This window comes from Molossus molossus, unplaced genomic scaffold (genome assembly GCF_014108415.1).
Source record: "Molossus molossus isolate mMolMol1 unplaced genomic scaffold, mMolMol1.p scaffold_m16_p_21, whole genome shotgun sequence".
NCBI classification, from domain to species: domain Eukaryota; kingdom Metazoa; phylum Chordata; class Mammalia; order Chiroptera; family Molossidae; genus Molossus; species Molossus molossus.
Window position 1 is genome coordinate 28,104,417 of NW_023425357.1, and position 25,564 is coordinate 28,129,980.

General features: G+C 47.6%; 2 protein-coding genes across 2 annotated transcripts; both read right to left on the minus strand.

Moving 5' to 3' along the window:
• Positions 1-4,418: 4,418 nt before the first annotated feature.
• On the minus strand, positions 4,419-16,454 carry SYCE1L (synaptonemal complex central element protein 1 like). The gene is made up of 11 exons (XM_036276056.1): positions 16,400-16,454; positions 10,901-10,960; positions 8,742-8,801; positions 8,479-8,553; positions 7,853-7,900; positions 7,545-7,599; positions 6,037-6,100; positions 5,112-5,181; positions 4,928-5,015; positions 4,652-4,736; positions 4,419-4,496 (listed from the first exon to the last, which is right to left on the minus strand). Exons 1-11 carry the CDS (start codon positions 16,452-16,454, stop codon positions 4,419-4,421), a joined length of 738 nt encoding a protein of 245 aa, XP_036131949.1.
• On the minus strand, positions 14,444-25,208 carry MON1B (MON1 homolog B, secretory trafficking associated). Its single transcript, XM_036275299.1, has 6 exons — positions 25,078-25,208; positions 24,514-24,671; positions 22,434-22,760; positions 21,052-21,871; positions 20,523-20,670; positions 14,444-17,844 (listed from the first exon to the last, which is right to left on the minus strand). The coding sequence occupies exons 2-6, from the start codon at positions 24,659-24,661 to the stop codon at positions 17,635-17,637; spliced, it is 1,653 nt and encodes a 550-aa protein (XP_036131192.1). The 5' UTR covers positions 24,662-24,671; positions 25,078-25,208; the 3' UTR covers positions 14,444-17,634.
• Between the last annotated feature and the right edge of the window lie 356 nt (positions 25,209-25,564).

Consider the following 25,564-nt stretch of genomic DNA (forward strand, 5'->3'; position numbering starts at 1 on the left):
TATTGGCCGCCTCCTACATGCCCCCCACTGGGGATAGGGCCTACAACCTGGACATGACCCTTGACCGGGAATCGAATCGGTGACCTCTTGGTGCATGGGTTGACACTCAATCACTGAGCTACACTGGCCGGACATTTTCTTCTATTCTTCACGACAGTGACTCCTTTCTGGTTTCCAGGGCAATTGTCCCATGGAACTTCTCACTGTGTCAGTATCCTATTGGTTAAAGTTAAACATTTTCATCAAGAGCCCCACATTGGTAATGAATGTGTCTCTCACTCATCACATCAACAGGAAGATAAGGTCAAACTGTCCCCCAACTGGTAATGCTAACCTTGGCCCTGGTTCAGGGCCCTCTCATCTCCCCACCGCAAAGGCATATTCTTTTTCAGTATGAATAAATAAACTGTAGGATATAACTTTTTTTTAAAATTTATTTTTGTTACAGATGTTTCTCCATTTTCCCCCATTGACACCCTCCTCCCCATCCCCCCCCACCCCATCCCCAGCTTTGTTGTCTATGTCCATCGGTTATGCATACATGCATGTAAGTTCTGTGGTTATAACTTTAAGAGCACGTAATTACCCTGCTCCTTGACAGCCATTTCAACAGTTTTGGCAGCACGACAGTTGAGTTAAAAGCATTCTGGAAGCACCTTTGCTTGAACTACTGAGGAAACCTGGTTTCAGTGAGAATTTCCAAATAATGTCCTGCAAATCCACTTTTTGGAACATTTTCTGAAATGCAAGACTATGTGATCTCTTCATCCACAAATTGAGATACATGCACAGAGAAGGGATCGGGATGCAGATGCTTGTATGTGTGCCCTGCAGACATGTCCATCCATCTCAGAATCAATTTTAATAACTGCAGCTCCAGCCCTGGCTGGTTTGGCTCAGTAGTTAGAGCGTCGGCCTGCGAACCAAAGAGTTGCAGGTTTAATTTTGGTCAAGGGCACATACCTCAGTTGGGGTTCAGTCCCCGGCCCTGGTCGGGTTTGTGCAGGAAGCAGCCAGTCGATGCCTCTCTGACATCCATGTTTCTCTCTCTGTCTGAAAATAAATGGAAAAATACTCTCGGGTGAGGATTAAAACAAAAACAAAAAACAAAAACTGCAGCTCCATTCTTCAACACTGAGTTCATGGCACCAGGGGGATCAAGTGAGATCAGGACATTAGATGGTCCAGGAACTACGTGGCCTGCATGCAGATAACGGCTACTAAGGGGCCAGGAGCACAGGAGAGGCCCCGTTGCCTTCAGCACCCTCTATTCAAGTCAGTGCTGTCCAATGGAAATAGAATGTGAACCACATATGTAATTTAAAATTTTCTACTAGCCACATTTAAAAATTTAAAAACAAGACAAAACTAACTTTAAATTTTATTTAAGCCCTTATAGTCATGAAGTATTATGAACACAATTATTCACAAAATATTATCAGGTAAACATGTAATCGATATAGAAATTACCGATGATATATTTTACATTTTCTTGTACCCAGTTTTTTTTTGTTTTTTTTAATCCTCACCCGAGGACATTTTTGCAATTTTTGTACAGATAGAGTGGGAGGGAGAGAGCGAGAGAGAGAAACATCGACGTGAAAGGGACACATCGAGTGGCTGCCACCCACACGACCGACCAGGGCCGGGGACAAACTGCAACCGAAGTACGTGCCCTTAGCGGGAACCGAACCCGGGTCTCTCCAGACCGCAGGCCAACGCTCTAACCACTGAGCCAAACCGGCCAGGGCTGTACCCAGTTTTTGAAATGCAGTGTGCATTTGCACTCAGGGCATGCCTCCCTCAATTTGGATCAGCCATACTGCACGTGCTCAGTAGCCACACGTGGCCAGTAACTGTCGTAATGGACAGCACTGCTCCAGTCTAGGGCTTAGTCTTTTAAATGTGCAATTCTCACATTCTCTTCCACATTGCCAGATACCAGTCTCCTGTCCTTTTCATCTCCCCTTCCAAACCCACAATCCCAAATAAATAAACTTTTAAATAAACTTTAAAAGGCTGAAAAAAAAAAATCCCCTGACTAGAACATCATTTGGTTCTTTCCTTTCTGGGGAATATACTTGATAACTGCTCTTAACTCAAAAGCAGACGAGAGAGAGGGAAATGTATGCAGTAAAAGGGTAATCACCCAAAGTGTAAGCATTTGGGGGAACTCCAGGAATATGGAATAAACCGATTTCAGATGAAAGAAGGAAAATGGTTGAGTAAGAACCATCATCCTGGCCGGTTTGGTTCAGCGGTTAGAGCATCGGCCCACGGACCGGAGAGTCCTGGGTTCGGTTCTTGCTGGGGGCACATACCTCGGTTGCAGTTTGTCCCCGGCCCTGGTTGGTGTTGTGTGAGTGGCAATCACTCGGTGTGTCTCTCTCTCTCTCTTCCCCCTCTCTCCCTCTTGCTCTATCTGATGATAAATGCAAACAATAAATCATCGTGTAGCCTTCAGATCCAAGGAACTCCACTGCCATTTCACACACGAAAACACACAGGCAATAACTGGATGGGGCACCTGTTTGCAGGTGTTTTACTAGAACCCAGGGAGACAAAGTGGGTGTGGTCAGTCTCCTCTCTGAGTTCGGTCTGAGAGACAGTCCTGTGCACCAACCATCTGTGCGGCACCACACCCACCCGAGGGCCAAATCAGCTTCTCTAGGGTTTCAGAGGAGGTTTCAGGCGGAATGGGGAGTTGGTCAGGTTTATAATAATTTCAGTGTAAGAGCATTTTACAAATTCAGTGATTGAGTTTTGGAGATGTTAAACAAATCCTTGAGGTCACACTCAGTCAGTGAGCAGGGAAGCCAGGATTTGAGTCCTAGAAGTGATTCAGTGGACTATTCAGTTTATTCTCAGTTGTGTGACACAGGGAAGATCATGAAGAAGACACTAAAGTTTCCTGGAGGATGGCCTCAGGCAGGTGGGCAGGGGTGGGAAGCCAGGCCTGGGGTCTGCTGGGCCAGGTGTGAGCCAGGGTAATAAAGCTTCCTGGGCCTCATCTGTGCACCTGGGATAATAATAGCAACAGTGGTGAGACCCAACGTGTACTATGGGCTAGCAGTGTACACTCACTGCCACACTTTTCCTCATCTCACATTGGAAATAACAAGAATAGTAATGAGAATAATAAATGATGAGTACCACTTATTGAGAATTTATTGCATAACAACCTCTGTTCTAAGAGAAATACACACTTTGGTGTTCCTCATCTGTACCCTGGGAATAATGATAACAAAAAGTAATAAATGACATGAACCATTTATTAAACAATGGATTATAAGCCTCCGTTCCAAGTGACTCACACACCTGAGTTTTCCTCACTAATGGATTGGGAATAATAATGAGTCATAGTAAGAAGTGATAGCCAACATTTACTGAGTGCTTGCTGCGTGTGTGCATGTCCTGTTCTCAGAACACTGTACAGATAGACAAGGCCCACCTTACTGGGTCCCCAGCAAGTCTTCCTCATCATCTCCACTCCCTCTTCACCTCACTGTGCTCCACAGTGCTGGTCTCCTCCAGGGGTTCCCCAAACACAGCTAAGCCCAGACCCCTCCCTGCCTGTGCATGCACCATGCCCTCTGCAGATGCACCTTTCCCCAGAGACCCACATGCCCCACTCCCTCACTTGCCCCCACCCCTCCCCACTCACCAGGTCCCCAGTGAGACCCTCCCTGACCATGCTAGCTAAAATCCGGGGTCTACAATAGTATCTGCTACAAAACAGACATCCAGCAAATGCTTGGTTAATCAATATATGCTTACTAAGTGGCAGCGGCCTGGTGCAAGGTGCCTTTGGGAATTGGGCCCCCCAGGCCAGCCCTGAGCAGCTGACAGACCTGCTAAGTGAGGGCAGAAGCCCCAAGGATCCTGAGGGAAAGCGCTCCAAAGGCGGACACAGCAGCGGAAAGGCTCTGAGATGACAACGTGCTCGGAGAAGGGTGGAAACTGGTGAGGGGGAGCCCAGGTAGGCAGGCAGGTATGACAGGTCCAAGAGGTCAAGCGGCAGGAGTCTGGGAAATGCAGGGACTCTGGGATTCATGCTGAACCACAGGAGACCAACAGGACCTGATGTGGGTTTTTAACATGTGCCCTCTTGCTCTTGGCAAAACAGACGGTTCAGGAACCCAAGATGCGGCGGTGGGGATGGGGTGGATTTGACACCCACTTATTCACGGACTGCTCAGAAACCTTTACAGCATTGAGTTTCTGCAGGAGCCACCACGGACCTGGGGGCGGGGTCCGGCCGAGACCGCCCAAAGCGCCTGGGGCCCCGCCCCTGCCCCCTCCACCCGCCCAGGGACTCCTGAAGCACAGACTCAGCGAGGTGGAGGGGCGTCGGAAAGCACTGCCTTTATTTCTCGCGGGACTTGAAGCTAGGTGGGGGTCGGGTGGGTCCGACCGGCCTAGCGGGGCGTCGGGGCACGGTCCACCGGCGGCTCCAGGTCCTCCTCGTGGCGGGCGCGCAGCAGCTCCGGGCTGGCCTGCCGGAGCAGAAAGTCAGCCCGCCCGGCCCGCGGCCGCCTCGCCCTGTCACCGTCACCGCCGGGGGTGCCCTGCTCCCCACGGACCCTCTCTCTCTCCCCGAGGGACTCTGGGGACATCCCGGCCCGCTCTGCCTCCATCCCTGGCTCCCGACCTCTCCTTTGTGGGCGCCGTCATCTGAGGTGCTCTGGGGCTGGGTGGAAACCTGCCCCCCGAATTTCTCCGGCTCCACCTTCAGCCTGCGGAGAAGGGGCAGAGGAGACCGGAGGAGGAGGAAGAGAGCAAGAGTGGAGAAGTCGGGGAGGAAGCTGCCGAGACCCGGCGACCTGCAGAGGCCGAGGTGGGAGGGCCGGGCTGCCCATTCCCTCCTCTCTCCTCCTTCCTCCTCCCTCCGCGCCACTTCTCGCCAGGGCCTCCTTGCCCCTCTCACCCTTCCTGCAGGGCCGGGGCGCCCTCCACCGCGGGCGGCGAGCGCAGCCTCCGCTCCACCAGCTCCAGCTTGCCTCTCGCCAGGTTCTCTGCACGGGCGGCGGGGGCGGGGCGTCATGGGCGGGGCCCGGAGCTCCGGTGAGCCGGCCCCGCCCCCTCGTCCCCACCCCACGCTGGAGTCCCACCTTCCGTGAGCAGCTGCTCCTTGCTTCTCTGCAGGGCACGGATCTCCCAGGCCAGTCGCTGCTCCAGCACCTGCGAGGAGAGAGAAGAGGCCTGTCTGTCCTCCTGTACTCCTGGCCCCTCCCCCTCGCACCTCTCTGAAAGCCCTTATTTGAATTAGGTCATTCATTCTTTCGACCATTTATTAAGTCAATGTGCAGTTTCTGCTGGGGCTGAGCGTTGGTGGAGATATAGTTCCCAATTGCTTCCCAGGTCCCCAGGTACCTCTCAAATCTCATGTCTTGCCACTCTCCTCATTCTCCCTGTCCATCCTCCAGTTTGCTCTTCCTCAAATGTTCCAGGCACATTTCAGTCTCAGGGCCTTTACACTGACCTTTCCTTCTGCCAGGAACATTTGCACCCAGATACCTGCATGGCTTCCTCCCTTACTTCCTTTGTGTCAGCATTCAGATGTCACTTGCTGAGGCCTTCCCTACCTGATATTACATGATCTATTTTGCTTATGTTCTTAGAGTCTGGGTATGCCTCCCCCTGCCCCAAACCATCCTAGGACAGGCAGACACTGGCCCTGGGGTCCCCTACTGTCTCCTCCTGCCTGCAATACTGCAAGATGCATGCAGCGACATTAGTTGAATAAAGGAATAACCTGACCATGGCTTTTCAGGGTTTCCTCTTGCCAATGCAAGGTAAGCACGCTCTAGGTGAGCAGGAGCTAAGCAGTAATGGTTACAACAGTCTGGGCAACTGTGTGGCAGTGAGGGATGGTGAGAGACGGCCAGATTGAAGGTAAAAGCTGCAGGATTGGGGGATGGGCAAAAAAAAATGGGGTCAAGGATTGTTCCATGAAGTTGGGCCTGAGCTGTAGGTGGACCTGAGCAGCCACTGGAGACACTGAAGCCAGGAGAGGAGGGACTTTGGTTGGCTCACCTGGAATTCCCAGATGTCCTTGTGCTGGCCCATCAAATCGTCCAGCTGTTCTTCCACTTGGGGCCTAGGGGCCAACACCCAGAAGTAAGAGAACACACAGCCCAGCCCAGTCTAGGGGTTCTTCATGCACAGGCTTTAGATATTTGCCCAGTGTTCCCTCTGTCAGGAGCCCCTTTCTGGGCTTTATCCTCCAAGCCTGGGTTCCAGTTGCTCCTCTTCCAACAAACTCTCCCTGATGCAAGCTCCACCCCCTACCTAGTGCCACACCAAGGCCTAGACCTGGGGTGACCCCAGGGGTTACCCCAGCTTCCTCTGTTTACAACTCTCTTCAATCTGAGAGATATGGGTGGAAACTTGGTCCATGAACTCCTGCTTCCAGGGAAGGGAAAGACAACGTCAATCATTCTCTGAATGACCCCCACTCCCTCCTGCAAGAGTGGTGGTTTGAGGGGTATATGTTCATCACCTTCATCATGCTTAGTTTAGTTTCATGGATTCTAAAGTTCTGGATTAAAGCCTGGATCTGCTATTCTACTGTAATCCTGCACAAGTTACTTAACCTCGCTGGGTCTGTTTACTCATATGTAAAATGGTCGTAATAATGGAAGGGTGACATTAGCCCTAATTCCTTTGTCATTGTGAGGATTATGTTGATAAATGAACAAACTGTGTATGTGGCATAGTTAAGCATACACACACTTTATCTATCCATTACCAGGTTTTCCTGCACAATTACAATCATGGTACACCAGGGTGTGACACCTTGGGTCACAAGAACGATTAAGCAAAGGTTCAAATGATGGAGAGACAGATGGATGGATGGTTGGGTGGATAGTTAATTGGATGGGTGAATGTCTGGCTGAAAAGATGGCTGGTGAGGGAAATGATGAGTGGAGAGAGATGGCTGGGTGGGGAAATAAAAGGACTACTGGAAGGATGGATAGATGTCAGAGTGGATGGTTGAGTGAAGAAATGAACAGCTAGATGAAGATGACTGGAAATATGGAGAGATGATGAATAAATGATTAAATAAATGGAAGATGATTGTATGGAAGGCTGGAGAGATGATGTGTGACTGGCTGACTGGATGAAGAATTGGACAGTAGAACAGATGTATTGGTGGGTGAATGGATAAATGGGTGAGTGGGTGGATGAGTGGGTAGATGGATATGTGGGTAAATGGATGACTGGGGGGAGGGCGCTAAATGAGCAGACAGATAAACAAATGAATGGACAGCAGATGAGCTGGATGACCAATAGGATAAGACAGAATAACACCAGTGGATGAAATTTATAGAGAAACTAGTAAGGAATGATTAACTGAGTTAGTTCATCTTAACACCACTATCTAACATCCAAGATGAGCACAGTGGTCATTGTCTAGCTAGTCTGTGTTATAAAAAGGGGGAAAGAGTAGTGTGTGTCCAAGATGTGCGTTCCCTAGCTCTTGCTCCCCCCTCCCTCAAGCAGGAGAACGAGGTGGGGAAGAGCTGGGCAGCATCTCTTACCTCTGAGCCCCACTTTCCTTTGCTTGGCAGTGCAGCTGGAGGATCCTCAGTGCTTCTGTGAAGAAGAACCAGGAGGGCCCTGTGAGAGCTCTTGGGGAGTCAGGCTTGGGTGAGGTGATGGGCACTGAAGAGCATTAAGAGAACTTTAGTGATTGCTTCAAGTCAGGTGGCAGCCAAGGGAGAGACTGAGCAGAGAGAGAAGCACCCTGACTTGCGTTTCAGTGGGATTCTTCTGGTTGTTCTAGGGATTGTGGGCTTCTGTAAGGTGATGCGGTACAAATAATGAAGACACAGCAGCTGGTAAATACCTTCCTTTTTTCTCAAGACCTCCTCTAGATGCACTTTCTCTCCATTCACTGGAAAACAAACACAATGACACTCTGAGCCTCCAAGGAAGGGGCTATATCCTGTGCCCCCACTGCAACTTCATGCAAAGGGCATGCTCAAGGTCACACAGATGGTCTGGTACAGCCCCAGGAGAAGAGAGGTATCTTCATCCCTCCCTGTACCCACTCCCACTGGGCACCACCTTGATCCAGCTTCTCCCCCTCGGTGCCCACATTCCCAGAAATGCCATACGAGAAATGCCTCTGCAGGATGCACAGGGTTTCTACTGAGGGACGAGATGTCTAGAAATAAATACATGCACCAAGTCAGATGAAAATAGAGACGATGAAGAAACAAATGAAGCAAGAGTGAAATGACAGTGAGAAGGTGAGCTTCTATTTTCACATGGGACCATCAAGATAGACCTGTTGGGTGAAGTTTGAGCTAAGAGCGGAAAGGTGATTTGAGATAGCAAGAGGCAGTCTGGATTGCGGAGAATAAGAGCATTGCAGATAGAGCGAACAACCCATGCAAAGTCCCTGAGGTGTGCACAGGAACACCAGCAGTGGTCATGGGATCTCTGGATCCTTCTTTTGGTCTCACTTACAAGAGTCCAATTCCCTGTGCAGGGCCTCCCAGAGGGCTTGGGCTTCTCCCAGTTCCTCGCTGGATTTCTTCTTTGCTGGGCAAAAACAAAAAACAAAAAACAAAACAGGAGAAGACACTGTGTGAATGCAGCCTCTAGCCTGTTACTCTCCCTCAGCTTGTGACACTGCACACTCATCTACAAACAACCTGGAGGGGCCTGGATTTTATAGATGAGGAAGTGGAGGCATTCAAAGTCCAGGGCCAGCCTAGGTCCCAGTTTACCTTGCTGAAGCTCATTGATCCGGTTAATCAGGTCTTCTATTTGTGGCTCCAGGCTTCCCTCTGCAGAAGGAAAGAAAGACTGAACCAGAAGGGACAGAAGCCTGGCTGTCCAAGGCAGATGGAGGGGGTGGGTATTAGCAGTGTCTCTGCTGCTGTCATCAACACACATTTATTGAGTGTCTGCTGTGTGCTGGGCTCCGTAAGAGGGCCTTTGCAGGGCTTGCATGCTGGGTGGGAGATGGACGTTAACAAAGATATATGATAATAATGCAGGTGGCAGTAACTACTGTGAAGGGGATGAAGTGAAGTAAGGGATTGAAGAGTGAAAGGGTAGAAGGTGCTTCTTGAGTTACAGAAAGGCCCCAAATGTAGAGAGGGAGGGGATCCCTGCAGTTTGGTGGGTGTGGTGGGTGTGGAGGGAGGAACCATGCCAGGCAGAGGGACGAGTGTGTAGACCCTGCAGAGAAAATGAGGCAGATGCCCAAAGTAATGGCTAAGGGGCTGGTGTGGCAGGTGTGATGAGTCTATAAGCAAGTGGAGAGTAGCAAGAGGCAAGGTGGAGGGGGGGGGGGTGCAGATCACTCAGGGCCACCTGGGACATGGTGGAGGCTTCTAGAAGTAGTTCTGAGTGTGGTGGGGGCCAACGAAGACCACTTGCCTGCCCCACCCTATTAAAGCCTGACAGGGCAGTTGGCAATTCATCCATCCAGACTCTGGGATAGGTCTCATTAGAGAAACGGGGAAAATGCTGCTTTAATTGTGTGGGTGGCAGCTTTCAAGTTCTCCAGTAAGGTCACTCCACTAAGGGAGGTCACTGTCTCCTTAGTGGAGTCATGCCTACGTTCTCACAACCCCAATATCAGCACTTTGTAAGAGGAAGCCTTCTTCCTCGTCCCTCTTGGCTTCAAGATCAGCAGCCCAGAGCTGGGCCAAAAAGCTTCCCAGCCCTTGTTGGGGCTCACCACCAACCCCAACACTCTGGAGTTAATCAGCTCAAACCCTGGATTTTCCGAGGCCACCCACTCCAACTTCTAGGACAGTGGGTGCTTCCAAGGTGCTAGCCAGACTGACAAATGCGCGGGTCTGTTTCACTGGAGGTGGCCAGCCCTGCAGCTGCACTAGTTTTCCCCTAGGCAGGGCCCCAGTGCACTTCTGCAGGCAGCCGCAGGGCCGGGTGGAAGGGAGGCTCACTTTTACTAGGAACAGACAGAAGGACTGTAGAATTTACCTAAAGATGGGCCGGGGAAGGGGTGTGTCCAACCTCAAACCCAGCCAGCACTTTGCCCGGCCCTGATGTAGGCTGGCCCCCAGGCCCCCTCAACAAGCAAAGCAAGGCACAAAGCTATTGCCATTTATATATAAAAAAGGTGGGAAAAGAATACACACTCACAAATGTATTTTTAAAATCTAGTCACTGCTGGCTTGTGGGTCAGGAAACAGATGGCTGGTGTGTGTGTGTGTGTGTGTGTGTGTGTGTAAGAGTATGTGTGTAAGAGTATAGGGTTTTCCATCCCCTTATACTTCTTAAATTTTGAAGCTGTATTTTTGGTTCAAAGAATAAATTGTACTAGAGGGAAAAAGTGCCATGGGATAATTTCCGAAGGTTGTGATTTGAGGGAGCTGGGTTTGAGCCACATGCCTGACTCAAAACCCCAGGGAAGCCCAACCAGAGTGGTTCAGCTGGTTGAGTTTTGTCCTGAGCATTGAAAGGCTGCTGGTTCAATTCCCAGTTAGAGCACATTCTTGGGTTGCAGGTTCTGTCCTCTGTTGGGGTATGTATGAAAGGCAACTGATAGATGGTTCTCTTTCACATGGATGTTTCTCTCTCTCTCTCCCTTTCTCTCTAAGCATATCCTCAGGTAAAGGTTTTAAAAAAAAAGAAAGAGAAAGAGAGACAGCCCTGACCAGTGTGGCTCAGTGGGCATCATCCCATGCACCAAAATGTTGCTAATTCTATTCCCAGTCAGGGAACATGCCTGGGTTGTGGGATCAACCCCTGGTAGGTGTGCAGAAGGCAGCCAATCAGCGTACTGCTCTCACATCAATGTTTCTCTCTTTCTCCCTCTCCTTTCCTCTCTCTCTAAAAATCAATTTTTAAAAATCTTAAAAAACAAAAATAAAAATAAATAAACAAACCCAGATACAAGGAGTCACACAACCTTTCTGCAGCTTCTTCACCATTGCCAGCAAGTCCTCGGTCTTCGAAGGCCTGGTCTGCCCTGTGGAGATGGAAACCAGAATTACAGGATCCAGTGAGTGAGAGGGGACTGAGAAAAGGTCCAGGCCTATCTGGGCCTGGAAGGAAGTCCCAGTGCGTTCTGCAGACACCCTGGGCTGGAACCAAGGGTAGGCTGAGGGCTAGGACTCCAGATAGGGCAGGGCGCCTGCAGAACCCTGTCCTTTGTCCCTGAGACTCAGGTGTGTGTGGAGGAATCAGGGTCCCTAATGGTCAGCTTCCCCCTGAGGTCAAAGGATACCACAGATTCCTTAATGAAACTCGGGAGAGAAGGGGAAGCACTTTTGCTGCTGCTGTTCAAAATCAGGATGAAGTTCTAACCAATGCAATAGGGCAGAAAGATTTCATATGAATTTCTTTAAAATCATTACAGGACACAATTTGCAAATTCTTAAAAATTTATGGGTCAGCTGGGTATTATGAGATTCTTGATGGAAGAACATAACACCACCTATGAAGGATTCTTGCCAACCAAAAAGGAAAAAGAAAAAGGTCTTACCGAGGTTTCCATCTCTAAATACCAATTCAAAGGAAATACAAAGGGGCAGAGAAACATGTCAAATAATATCATGGGGATGTGATCAGCATTATAAGACTCTGGGAAACTCCACAAGACAATCTTGTTTCTTCAACAAATAAATTGCAATGAAGAAAAAGGGAGATGGAAAACTGGTTAAAAAAAGATTTGAGCTGCCTGATGTGGCTCAGTGGTTGAGCATCAACCTATGCACCAAGAGGCTGCTGGTTCAATTCCTAGTCAGGGCACATGCCTGGGTTGTGGGCTCAATCCCCAGTAGGGGGAATGCAGGAGGCAGCCTGTCAATGTTGACACTTCTCTTTCATTGATGTTTCTCTCTCTCTAAAAAAGAAAAATCAATAAAAACATTAAAAACAAAAAGAGAGACTTGAGATATATATCAATCATTTGTAATAAATAGACCTAATTTGGATCTTGATCAAAACACACTTTTCACTACATACTTCCATATATTTTTAACATGACCCTGTGTTACTTTTAGGATTATAGTAACAAAACAAACAAACAACAACAACAAAAAAATCAGAACAAAATTGACATCTTAACCTCTTGAAATCAATGACAAAAGGTCAAATCCCAGTGACCCAACCCTCTCCGAGGAAAATGGCAGAGACTATAAAAGGCAGCTCACAAATCACACAACAGCCAAAAAGTAATATACAGTAAAAAGTCCATTCCCCTCACACCCTAAGTTCCTCAATTCCCTTTCTTCAGCAGTCACTAGTGTTACAAGCTATTTGTGTATACTTGGAGATAATTCATATACAAGTGTATTTCCACTTAAGGTATGAGTGGTGTCATCATAAATGATGTTCCACAGCTTGTGTTTTTCAGTTGACAATGCGTACTGGTAATTTTTTCATTCTTTTTAGTTGCTGCATAGTGGTCCTCAATTTAAGAGCAGTTTCCTACTAGTAGATGCTTATGTTGTCTCCCTTCTTTTGTGTTACAAACAATGTTATAGCGATCATCTTTATTAGTTTTCTTGGGCTGCCAAAACAAAGGACCACACACTGGGGCTTCCTTTTGTGTGTGTTTGTATTTTCACCTTGTACTCTATCTCTCTGTGTTCAAATTTCCCTCTTCTTATAAGAACACCAGTCACTAGATCAGGGCCTACCCTAATCCAGTATAATCTCATCTGTTAACTAGCTATAACTACAAAGACCCTTTTTCCAAATAATGTCACATTTTGAGATTCCAGGGTTCATGAAATTTTGGTGGGAACACAATTCAACCCAATACACCAACACTATCCTTGTACATTTTTCTTTGTGAAAATGAGAGGGTATTACTGGATAAATTCCTAGAAGGCTACCTGCTAGATCAAAGGGTATCTTACCCAAGGATATGTTTATTGATTTGAGAGGGAAACATGGATGTGAGAGAACCGTCGATCGGTTGCCTACTATATGTGCCCTGACCAGGAACCAAACCCGCAACCTGGGTATGTGTCCTGTTTGGGGAATCAAACCCGAAACCTTATGATGTACAGGATGATGCTCCAACCAACTGAGCCACCTGGCCAGGGCAGGGCATGTATATTTTTTAATTTGACTGGTATTATGGAATTGCCCTCCATCTGTTTTTGGCAGGCCCAGAAGAGACTCCTTTCCCATATTCTTACCAGCCAAGTATGTTTTCAACCTTTTTCATTTTTGCCAATCTAAATAGACAAAAACAGTAGCTCATTTCAGACTTTCTGGTAGTAAATATCCAAAACTTACTCAACTCCTCTGGATCAGAAATTCTACTTCTAGAAATCTATCTTAAGGACATAATTAAAGAGATGGGCAAGATATTCATTGTTTCATTGTTTTAATCTTAAAAAAGTGGAAGCAACCTAAAGATGCCTTAGCTGATTATAGCATATTTGTAGGATGAAATTCTTTGCAGCCATTAAAAATCATGTTGAAAAGTAGGGGTTCTTAACCCGAGTTTATTAAATTTGATTGAAATACTTGGTGGTATGTTCACTTTCTTTACATATTTGTCTTGCCTGAAACCTTTTACATATTAGTATGCATTGATTCAATTTTGCGTTTGAATTTTTAAACAACTTGGTAAAAAGTAAAATTCTCCCCTCACCAACAGACCCTTCCCCAAGTCACTCCCCTTTCCAGAAGTAACCACTGCCAACAGTTTGGTGTAGACACTCAGCTCTTTTAGTAACATGTATTTCATGCATTGCTTTTTTACTTTCTTATCTAAGTAGCATTCTAAAAACATTCAAACATGATACAACATGTGAAGTTAAAAATGAAACCTCCCCTTGGCCCCAAATCTCACTGCCTTTCTCTGATATTAATAGGCTGATATGTATCCTCCTGAGACGTTAAACATCTTTAAATACTCTTAATGTTTGGAAATGAAACAAAAAAATGAATGCTACTTTAATAGTATGGAGAGGTATTTGTTATTTTTTAAAAAATATTTCATTATGGAAATTTCCAAATGCATACGAAAGTAGAATACTGTGATGGACTGATATACTCATCACCCAGATCTGACAACCATTAATAACTGCTTCAGCTATTTTTTTCCTGTGAAGTATTTTCAAGCAAGCCCCAGGCTTCATGACATTTCATCCCCAGATACTTGTCTCACTAACTGAAGACATTTTCTTAGATGACTCCAATTCTATAATCACACCAATACTAATAATCACCAATCATTAGATCATTAATATCATCTAGTACCCAGAACATATGATTTCCCCGACTGTCCCCACGTCTTTTATAGCTGTCTTTTGCAACTGTATCTGTGAAAGCTCCATCTCTGTTTTTCCTCTCCCCTGCATTTCTAGTCCTAGAAACAGGGTGAGATCATGGCTGATGAGTAAATCTTTTAAATGATCCAACTAACATCTTGATAAAAGTTAAAAAAATCCATGTTACAAAACAGCCGATAGCGCATGAGCCCCTTTTAAACATTTTATTTTGAAATGACTTCAGATGTACATAAAAGTTGTAGAAATTGACTACAATGCTCCTATTTGCCCTTGTATCAGATTTCCCATTCACGAGCATTTCTGTACCATAAATTGCAGGCATCATGGCCCATTATTCCTTAATGTCTAGTGTACATTTCCTCTATACAAGGGGAACCTACCAGGTATACAGTATAACCACCCAAACAAAGATGTTAATATTAATCAATATTAATATATGACCCCCGGATGCCATTCAAATTTTTTCTCATACTTTAAAATTATATAGTACTACTTACATTTTCCTAAAAGAAAAATAAAACAAACAAAAATGCACCCACTTGCACAGTCCCCAAGACCCAAGTCCCTTGTTAAGAGTCACCAGTTGAGCCTTTCACCTTCAGATTTTTTTGTGTGCAATCCACGAAGGGCTACAGTTGACATTGCCCTTACTTTATTTTCAAAATTCAAACTTGCTTTTTTCCTCATAAAAATATCTTTTTGGAGTTCATTCTGTGTCAATAAATCATGACCTTATCCTTTTAAAATTATTTTTTAACTACTTTAAATTAAATTGGAATTTAATTATTTTTTCCTGAAGCTTAAAAAATTAAGGTCCACCACAGAGGCATTGCACAATATGCATTATACCCGTTTAGCCACTTCCATAATTGCTCCTTGTGTTTTGCTTCCATCAATAACATTCTGATGACTTCTGGTCCGCACATCTCTGAATTCTCCTGATTACTAAGCAGTGACTGAAGATATGAAATAGCACTTTAGGATGCTAAAAATGTTCTGTCAACTGCCTCTAGCAAAGCCTTTACTAGTCAGCTCTTCAAGTGAGACAAGTGATGACCTTTTCCCTCAGAGTAATCAATATTAGACATTATCCCTCCCTTTATAAAGCCAATTTAGTGGTTAGGAATGGTAACTTAATATGCTTTTAAAATTTCTCCCTTGCTGATCAAGTTAATAACTTCAATTTTGACAAATTTGAAAGATTGATACTAAAAGGTTTTTAGCACTCTGGCAGATATAGTAAGTGCTTAATAAATGAGATCTATTTGCATGTGTCATCTTTGTCCGACCTTTGTTGAAAGCTGGCATTCAGTGTGTGGCCCTAATCTAAGAGAGCTCCCCATGTTAGTTATTTCATTATTCATATAATAAACAAAATTATTGAGCACCTACTATATGCCAAGCAGGCAGTTTGGGCACTGGGGGAACAGCAATAAATGGTTCTCATGGAGCTCACATCCCAGGACAATAAACAATAATCACTATTATTGATGTCTGCATAGATAGGTCCGGATAAAATGCAATCATGTTTATTAATATAGCGGTCTGAAGACTGCAGAAAGGGGGTATAGATGAAAGGGCGAAACCTTGACAGCTGTTGAACAGTGATGGGTACATGAGCATTCACCATGCTATTTTCTCTTTTGGTACGTTTTGAAAATTCCTTGTTAAAAAAAATGCTAGTGGCACTGTAGCGGATCACTGTCGGGAGGTTTGCTTGTCTAGACTGCATTTCCCACTTGTCTGTAGGCAGCTTCGCCCCTCTCACTGGGGTGTGGGTGTCAGTATCACAAGCCCGGAGAAGAGCTGTCTGTGGGCGTGGCCGTCGCCAATTAGAGGCCAGTGTGACTGTGCTGGGTGTCACGATATTGGGGAATTATTGTTCATTTTCTCAGACGTGGCAGTAGCAGAGTGTTTTTTGTGAGGTCCACCTCCATTCGTTGACAAGATGTATACTGAAGCATTGTTTACTTTAAAATACTAGGCAGTATGTCCAATAAAGCTGACAAGAGTGAATCTAGGTGAGAATATGCATGTTATTCACCTTCCCATTACTAAAGAGTACTTTATCAAAGGCTTAATTTTTTTGCTGTTGAAGTACTGCTATCGATATCTTTATCAGAATGGGACAGAGGCCAGCTCACCCTGATTACCTTCACCCTCCTCAGCCTCCTCCAAGACTTCCAGCGGCTCCCCCTTCGCCGCCATTTTCCAACGCAGAAATTTGGCGCATGCGTTTTTGACAACCGGTTGGGGAAAAAAAACCAGGCGAGAGCAGGACTCTGCAGTGCGCATGCGCACAGGGCGTGCCTGCTCAACTGACCAGAATGACAGCAATGGGGTTTCGGCCAGCCTAGCACTCAGTTACGACTTGTGCCTGGAACTCCAGTTTAGAGAAAACAAGGGCAGAACTATGGTCTTAGTGGGTTGGGGAATGAGTGTTGTGAGTACTTTTACCAACTCTAGGGAGGTCTCTCCCTCTCCAGGTTGCTGCTTGTGTAGTGCAGGTTATGAGCCTGGGACAAATGTGCATGTGTTATGCTGTGTTACACAAGAGTTTGAGTCCCTTATCGTTCACAAATCCTCACTTAACAACCAGTGAGAAGTTAGTTATCTCCATTTCATGAATGAGCAGAACAAGCCTTGGAAGCTAAGTGCACCTCCTTTGTATCAACTCTGGAACTCAGCTACCACGTGCAGACAGGGGCTTTGCCCTGGGTTACACAGACAGGTACACCGTGGGGGCCGCCTTTCTCATTAACATTAGCAGCAGCCAACATTGATGGGTCATTTTTGACGGGGTAAAGATGAAGTACATGAAGGGCAAAGGAATGTCCTTGTGGGGAATAGTTTAGACCTTTTCCTTCTTTTTTTTTTTTTTTTTAAGTATCCTCAGGCCAGTTCCAGCACAGGCTGGCCCTGCATTCCCAATTCCAGAATCCCCCCATGGACCACCAAAACAGACTGGCCAGCCCTGGAGACTCGAGGCTAAGAGCCCACTGAGGAAGCCGACTCCAGATGGAGGATGGAGGGTGTGTTGCCCAGGATTGCAGGAGAAAGCCCCTGACAGAGGCTGGAAAATCATCCAAGTGGAGGAAGTGAGACAGAGGGAAGGGAAGAGGCCTAAGGATTTCTCCAGAGGTGGAAATGCATGAGGGGCTGGGGAAGTAGTCAGCTCACCTGTGTGCAATCATGCTGCCCCCCATCTCTCATTCATGGGCAAGCAAGCCCTCAGATCTTGCCCCATTGCCCAGGGAGAGAAACCAGCCACAGACACTATCAACCACCCCACCTTTCTCTCCCACCTGCCCCATTTCTAGGGTGGAGACAGAAGGTAAAAGCCAAAGTTTGCCGTTCCCAGTACTGCCCAATCCAGGAGTTCTGTGTCTCAAGGTCCAGTGAATAGGCCATTATGGGATGCTTGGTCCGTAGAGGCAGATGAGGGTGCTGGGGGTGTGGAGTACTTGGGTGGGTAACGAATGAAGAGCCGATCCTCCTCTTTCTTCACCCAGCGCAGGAGTTTGGTCACTACCAAGATGGCACCTGCCTTGGTCACCAGGGGGCTGAGGCAGGTATAGAGCTCAAATTTGGAAGTCACCTGTGGGTTTGAGAGGAGACAGAGTCCGTTGGGCTAGAGCTGGTCATGCCCACTCCTGTCCATCCAACCCTAGCCCCATGCCTGTCTCCTGTCTGGAAGATGTACCTGGTGGCAGCTCCCATCTGGGGCTGCCTAGTCACTGGGCTAAAGCAGGTAAGCTGGTATTGTGTCATGGGTAGGCCAGGGGTTCTCAGTTGAGCCAAAGGATCATTTCGATCTAGTGACTTCACTTGGGTGATGCTAGCTATTATGTGTGGACCTCAGGTGGCTTACCTGTAGAATGGGTATAACAACACTGCTTTTCAATGAGCAAATGATGTATACAAAGTCATGTTCTGAGCTCCACATACCTATGTCTTTATCATCTGTACTCTGAGTGTAATAAGAGGGTTAATCCAATTTAATCCTTACGACAACATGAGAGACTTAACATGACCAGATCACCAGTATCTTTCCACACCACCTCTCCCTGCTCTCCCCACACTTCCTCTTCACTAAAAGGTACAAGGACTACTTGGACAAATGAACTGACATAGAAAGTACAAGATGAGCAGGAACATCTTGTGCCAGAAAGAAGTATTCTGGCAGCGATGAGGACATGTCAAAATGACACAGGGGCCAGCGTGCCTAAATCACAGCTCCCACTGGCTATATCAGAGACTATTTGAGCAACAAAATAAAAGTAGACAAGAAAAATAAATTAGAGAAAAAGGCTTTTAGCCCACTGAATTAAAGAAAAATCCATGAGACCATACGGATATAAAATTACAAATTCAACGAACAAATACAGGAGAAGAAAAAATTCTCCAAGACAATAAAATCTCAAACAATAAGTGTAGAAGAAACGATAGGGTTAGAAAAATCACCGTCTAGTAAATACCAGAGTAATAACTCTTGCAGGCAAGAATCATTAATGGATTTTAAAATTAGTAGATGAAAGTATGATGAAAAACAGAACACTAACATAATCACCTCATGCTATTTACTAATTACAAAGGGGGAAAATACTAACTTTATAGTGGATAAATCTGACAGACACCACCTTAATTAAGTGATCAAGGTTAATATCATCAACAATAGGACAAACTGACATTGTGGGCCTCCTGATAGGATGCAGAAAAGGGCACATCATCACTTCTGTAATATGCTTTCCAAAAATACATGACCCCAACTTAGTCATGATAAAATAACAGAAAAACCTAAGTCGAGGGACATTCTACAAACTAATTGGCGGGTACTCTTTAAAAGTGCCAAGGTCATGAAAGACAAAAAAGACTGAGGAACTGTTCCAGAATAAAACCAACATGTGATCCTGCACTAGATTCTGGGCCAGTAAAAAACATTACTGGGGCCCTGGCCGGTTTGGCTCAGCGGTTAGAGCGTTGGCCTGCGGTCCGGAGAGACCCGGGTTCGGTTCCCGCTAAGGGCACGTACCTTGGTTGCAGTTTGTCCCCAGCCCTGGTTGGGTCATGTGGGTGGCAACCACTCGATGTGTCGCTCTCACGTCGATGTTTCTCTCTCTCTCTCTCCCTCTCACTCTATCTGAACAAAATATTGAAAAATGTCCTCGGGTGAGGATAAAAAAAACAAAAACAAAAACAAAAAACATTACTGGGACAACTGGTGAAATCTGAATGAAGTCTGTGCATTAGATGTTATTATACTGATGTTAATTCCCTGATTTTGGTAAGTTACTATGGTGAACATCTGGAGAAACTAGGTGACAGAACTATTTGTAGTCATTCTTTGCACTATTTTTCAACTTTTTTATAAATCTAAAATTGCTTGAAAAGTAAAGTTGAAAAAATTAAAAATAGCCCAGCTGGTGTGTCTTAGTGGTTGGGCATCAACCATGCACCAAGAGGTCGCCGGTTCGATTCCTGGTCAGGGCATATGCCCAGGTTGTGGGCCAAATCCCCCGTGGGAGGGGTAGGGAGGTTGGGGGCATGAGGCAGCTAATCGATGTTCTCTCTCATGGATGTTTCAATCTCTCCCTCTCCCTTCCTCTCTCTAAAATCAATAAAGAAAATTTTTTTTTAAATTAAAAATAAAAAAGTCCTTGGCCCAGAACAATGCCTGATACACAATAGGCACCTAATAAATTATTTAATAAATGTGCACTAAATGGCAGAGCCTGGGGCGAGGTGCTATTTCCAGTGGGGTCACCTTGACCAAACTCCCAGATTAGCTGACTTTTAATAGACCCGCAGAAAGTGAGGCAGAAGCCGTGGGAAGACCCCAGGGAAGGATATCCCAGGCAGAAGGCACAGCACAGGACTAAGCCTGTGGAGTCCAAGGAGTGCTGCGCAGGGACTCGGCGTCAAAGCTGAACTGGGCCCACAGACACATGGGCAAGCCTAATGGGAAATCAGCAGGCACAGTGATGGTTGTTAATGGGGCCTCTTGAAAGTCAAAGACACTGTACTAGTCGCTAATCGGGGAACAGCAAACAGAATGATGGGGTGAACGAGGTTGGTAGACACTGTGATTGATCCTTATGGGTTTCAAAGACACGTGTAATGGCAGGGACGGTGCTGAAGGCAAAAGTATACATATCCATACAAAGGCACGGCGTTTGTTGATGGATGGAGTTTGTTACGACCAGGGGGAGACATTATGGAGGGAAAAAAGAATTGAAGCAGAGAATTAACCCCTTCAGAGCCCTCTACCCAACTCACCCAGGCCAGCAGCGTCTCCTTCTCAGCCACGTGGTAAATGAGGCGCAGAGGCCGGGAGGTACTATGGAGGCGCGCATGCAGGCGGTGGTATAGGTCCGACAGGCGCTGCCGTTCGTCCTCACTGCTGTACGGAGCCTCAAGCTCAGGGCTGCCGTGATGGACGGAGGCGGGGACAAGGTCAGTCTAGGCTTTTATTGTCTGGTTCATCTCCCCTCAGTCTAGGGAGTTTCATTAAGTCTAAAGGATTATTCCCCATTAGACTTGAGGACATGGTTAGGACTCCATGGTTAGAGGACCAGCTTTCCCATCACACTATGTGATTACGTGAGTACGGGGCCCTGGTCTCCGTTAGAATAAGGGATCCCTTGAGATTGCTAGTTGAGCCTCCCTCATCAGTTAGACACCCTTTCTGTTCCATCTTTCTAGAGCACAGTTTGCTCTCTTTCTCAAATCATGTCTATGAGATGTTGAACCTTTCAGTTAGATAAGCCTTTCCACCCGGCCAATTGCCCACAGGGTCAGGACTCACCTGGTAAACTGAGGCAGCTGGCGGTGCTGGTCTGGAATGTCCAGTGGTTTATAGAGGAAGTGCCGGAGGCCAGGTGCCCCCACAGCCTGCACACTATAGGAAGGGGCACTGGCTGATGGGGCATTAGAGAAGCTGGCAGCCTCCCCAAGGGTACGCATGACACCAAGGGTGTGCATGCCATCTTCCACCAGGCGCCGGCAGGTGGCCATGTCATGGAAGGCCTCAGGGTCGGTGCCAAGCAGCAGCAGGCAGACAGGCATGGCGTCCAGGCGGGCCACATAGGCGTAGAAGAAACCATCTGGGTTGAAGCGGGGCAGGCACACAGGTGCCCATGCCTCCCCTGCTGCAAAGGCGGGTGCACCGACCCAGTTGAGCAGCAACTGCAGGTCGGCTGGGTCCAGCCGGCACTCAGCCAGCACAGTCCGCTCCTGGGCTGCCGTCACCAGTTGACCACCCACCGCCAGCACGGACAGTGCCAGGCCAGGTGCTGTGCAACGTCGGAGCAGTGCCCCCAGTGCTTCCCGCAGTGGGCGAGCGAGGGGCACACAGCGCACAGCACCCAGGAGCAGGGCCCCTGGGTCCCGCTCCACACTGTCCAGAAGCCGGTCGAGTGTGCGCTCCGAGCCAGCCAGCAGGCGGCGGAGGTCGTAGTTCTGCTTACGGGCGAAGATGCGGGCCACGCTAGCGCGCGTCAGTGTGCTCACGATCTGTGCGTGCACAGCTAGCAGCTCCCCCCGCAGCTGGGCTGCTGACTGAGGAGTCCTTGACACAGCCACCAGCAGCAGTGGGCCCTGCTGTAGGAACACCAGCTTGTGGTCCTCTAGGGGAGGGAAGGGGTGGGCAGGGGGTAGAGACCAGTCAGTGGTGACTGGAGGGGGTCAGGTAAGGCTCTTCCGCCCTTTCCTGAACACACACCTCTGGCCCAAGCTTGGGCGGTCACTCTGTGGACACTCAGACTAGGGTAAGGACAATATGGGGGAGTTCGAACACTTGTAAAGACATGACGGGATGGTCAAAGAAGCAGGTTAGACACACAACATAAAGTGGGGGAAGATGAAGCAAGGACTGACACAGCCAGAAAGACACCCAACTCAGCCACACAGCCCACAAAATCATGCTGTCAGACAAACAAGGAAGTATCCAGCCAGCCACGTACATCCCAGTGAGTTAATTGCTCAGAACCCAGAAGGCCAAACTGACAGATGGACACAACAGCCATCACCCACCCTCCTTGAGCCATCTACATACACTGACCCCCATGGACCTGGCTGGCTGGACAGTGTCCTAGGAAGTCAGATAGACCTAGGAAGTCAGCCACCCAGCCAGCCATACTCACATTCCCAGTCACTGCCCCCAGTTCTACCTCCTGCCCCTTTGCTCACCAGCATAGATGGCACGGATGGCATCCCCTGCACTCTGCACGAAGGACACGAGGGCTGTCATCACACCCATGGTAGTCGACAACGCCTCCACACTACCGTACCTTGAGTAGATGGGCTTGCCTGCCTCACTCAGCACAAACACATGCTTCCGCTTGCTGCGCCAGTCCTCATCACTGGGGTCTCCGCCCTGGACCCCAGAGCCACTCTCAGGGTCACCCATGGGATTATTCTCAGAGGCAGGATCCCAGAGCCCACACGTACATGATGGGGACTCTGACTGGGGCAGAGGTGACAGCAGGGTGGGTGGCTGGTCCTTGGTCTCAGATCCTGAAAAGGAGCCCCTGGTGGGTCATCTGCTTGTGGACTCCTATTAACCCCATGTGCCCAAGGACCCACCAAATGTCTACCAGTCCCCCTGCCAATGACCACTGATACTGACACAGACCTCCTCTGCCCCTCAATTACATCCACAAGATCCCCTTAAAACCCTGTTAGTCCGATCTCTCATTGTCATAATTGAACGCTCTATGTTCCTAGAGACCAGTTATTCCCCTTTCAATAACTGCCATTTCCGAGTCTTCAAAGCACCCTACTGCCCCTGAATAACACTCATCTTCACTGATCCCCCATTTATAACCTCTGACCCCTCATTATTCTGTTGGTATCTATTCACCTCTCAATATATGTAGTGGCCACCATTACATCTATTAATATTTTGGTCACTGACTTCTCTAATTAACATTAACATCACTAATACCTGGATCTTCAATGACCTTCAATGACAGCCCTGAGCCATAATCTATTCTACTCCATGTTCATTCCATCACCACCATGACCACTATTAACCTCCACTAACATCCAAGACGTCCTCCTATGACTCTCTTTTATTCCATTCTCCCTTCTCCCCAGTGATCACTATTAATCTCCACTAACAACTAGGACTTCAACAACCTCCACTCACTCTCCTGACCCTCCGTTATTTTCAGTGGTATCCACTCCCCTCCCTACAATAACCATCATAATATAACTAACACACAGGACTTTAATAATGACCTTCACTGCCCTTCCCCATTAACAATCATCAATGAAACCCATGATTTCAATGCCCCCTATGACTCCCCTGACACCCCTCCCATTTAATCCAGTCAATGTCCATTGATCCCCTAATGACAACCATTATTATCCATTGGCAACTGTCTCAACAATTTTCCCATAAAATCCCAATGATCTCATATTCCTTCATTCTCTCATTGACATTCTATGACTCCACATGCCCCCAATTACCAATTACTTCCTCCTAATATCTACCATTACTTGTCAATAATTCCCAAGTTCTCAAAGATCCTCCCCCAACTATGAGATGTCCACTGATTTAATCTTAAAGATGTCCACTGATCCTTCCCAATGACCCCATCAACATCCACTAACTCCAAAGTGGTCAATGAGCAATGCCCTCAATGACTCTCATTGATTATCCACAGAATACCTTTACACATCCACCTGGGTCTTCAAAGACTCTCCTAAGGACCCTCTAACTCTCCAAATAATCTCATTGATGTTCACTCCCTCCCCACCAGTAATCACCATTAACATTCACCAACATCTGGTTCCTTAAAATACTCCCTCCAACAACTCACCATTTTCTCCTCAATGATGTAAATACTGAGTGCCCATTAGCTCCCATTGATCCCCCTCTCCACCTCAATGACTTAAATAACATCCTAGCCCCAAAAGACCCTGATTTCTAAAGTCCACCTTTGACCCTATTGACTTTCTTTTGGTCAGTCATTGACCTAAAAATCCTAAATCCTCAAATGCCCCTCTTTAACCCCAACAAATCTTTTTTTGCTACAAACACCTAAATTCACTCCAAGTCCCCAGTGAACATTCACTGGTGCCCAATGATTTCCTTTTCATTCCTCGATGACTTAAACTACAATGTGAGTCAACAATGACCTCCTACGGACCGCATGCAACCCTGTTAGACCCAAAAGACTCTTTACTGATCCCTCATTGACCGCCCCCAACAATGACACACCCCAGAAATTCTTCCCAAGGCCCTAGTGAGGAAAAAGCATACCTGTTTCCTCCTGGTCCCGGTCTCCGAAATCTGTCGGGTCCTCATGAACCCCTCCACCGTCTGCAGCCTCCTCACTGGGGAACCGCGTGTCCTCCAAGTCCTCTGCGTCCCCGGGGGCTGGGGCAGCAGTGTCTCCTCCGGCCTCCATCTGCACATCCCTGTGCGAAAGGGGAATTGAGGGTGACGGGCAGCAAAAGAAACTTCTTAAAAGCCTTACTGAGCTCAGCCCTCTTGTGCACCCTTCTAGTGCTCAGTTTTCAACAGGATGAAACATTTAAAAAGATGATCAAATACTTGCATCCTCCAACACCTGCCGAAAAGGAAAGATCTACCGAGTCTCAGGAAATAAAGACACCCAGATAGACACCTGTTTTAACCCGGCATCTCGATTGGCCGGGTACCATTACTTCCCGTAGCCTCGGCAGCATTACACTTCCGGGTGCGACTGACGTCTTGCCACACTTCCGGGTGCGACGACGCTCCGAAGGAACTTGCAGGAGCGGAGCTTCCTTTGCGGCCCGCGGAGCCAGACCCCTCTCCCGCCGCCCACTGGTCTTCGCTCACCGTTGAGATGCAGCGCACCACTCCCGGGTCGACGTCGGATCTGGCTGGGGACCCAGCTAGCCCCCTGGGCACTCTTTTCCACCGGACTGGCACGCGCGGCTACCCCGCTACCCCAGGCGAGCCGGGTCCACTTCTGGTCCTGAAGGCTGTTGGCGTGAGGGGGGCGCGGCTCACGTGTGGCCCAATCCGGAGTACGAGGGCGGCACTGCCTCCCGTATGGCCCAATCAAGAGATGCCGGCTTCCCTCCGGATGTATCCGCCTCCTACCAATTCTGTGCGTTGGATTGCGATTGCACGCGCCCATTCCTTGACTGACATTGTCCCGGACCCAATCGAAGGCTCCAGCCGATTCCTCTTTTCACCCGAGGACGTTCACAACCTAAATAACCATAGATAGTGTGCCTGGCCAATAGACTTGCTCTCCCAGAAGTGAGGCAACTCCACCCTCCCTTATCCACCAGGAAAGCCAGGGGATAAGGGTGGAGTC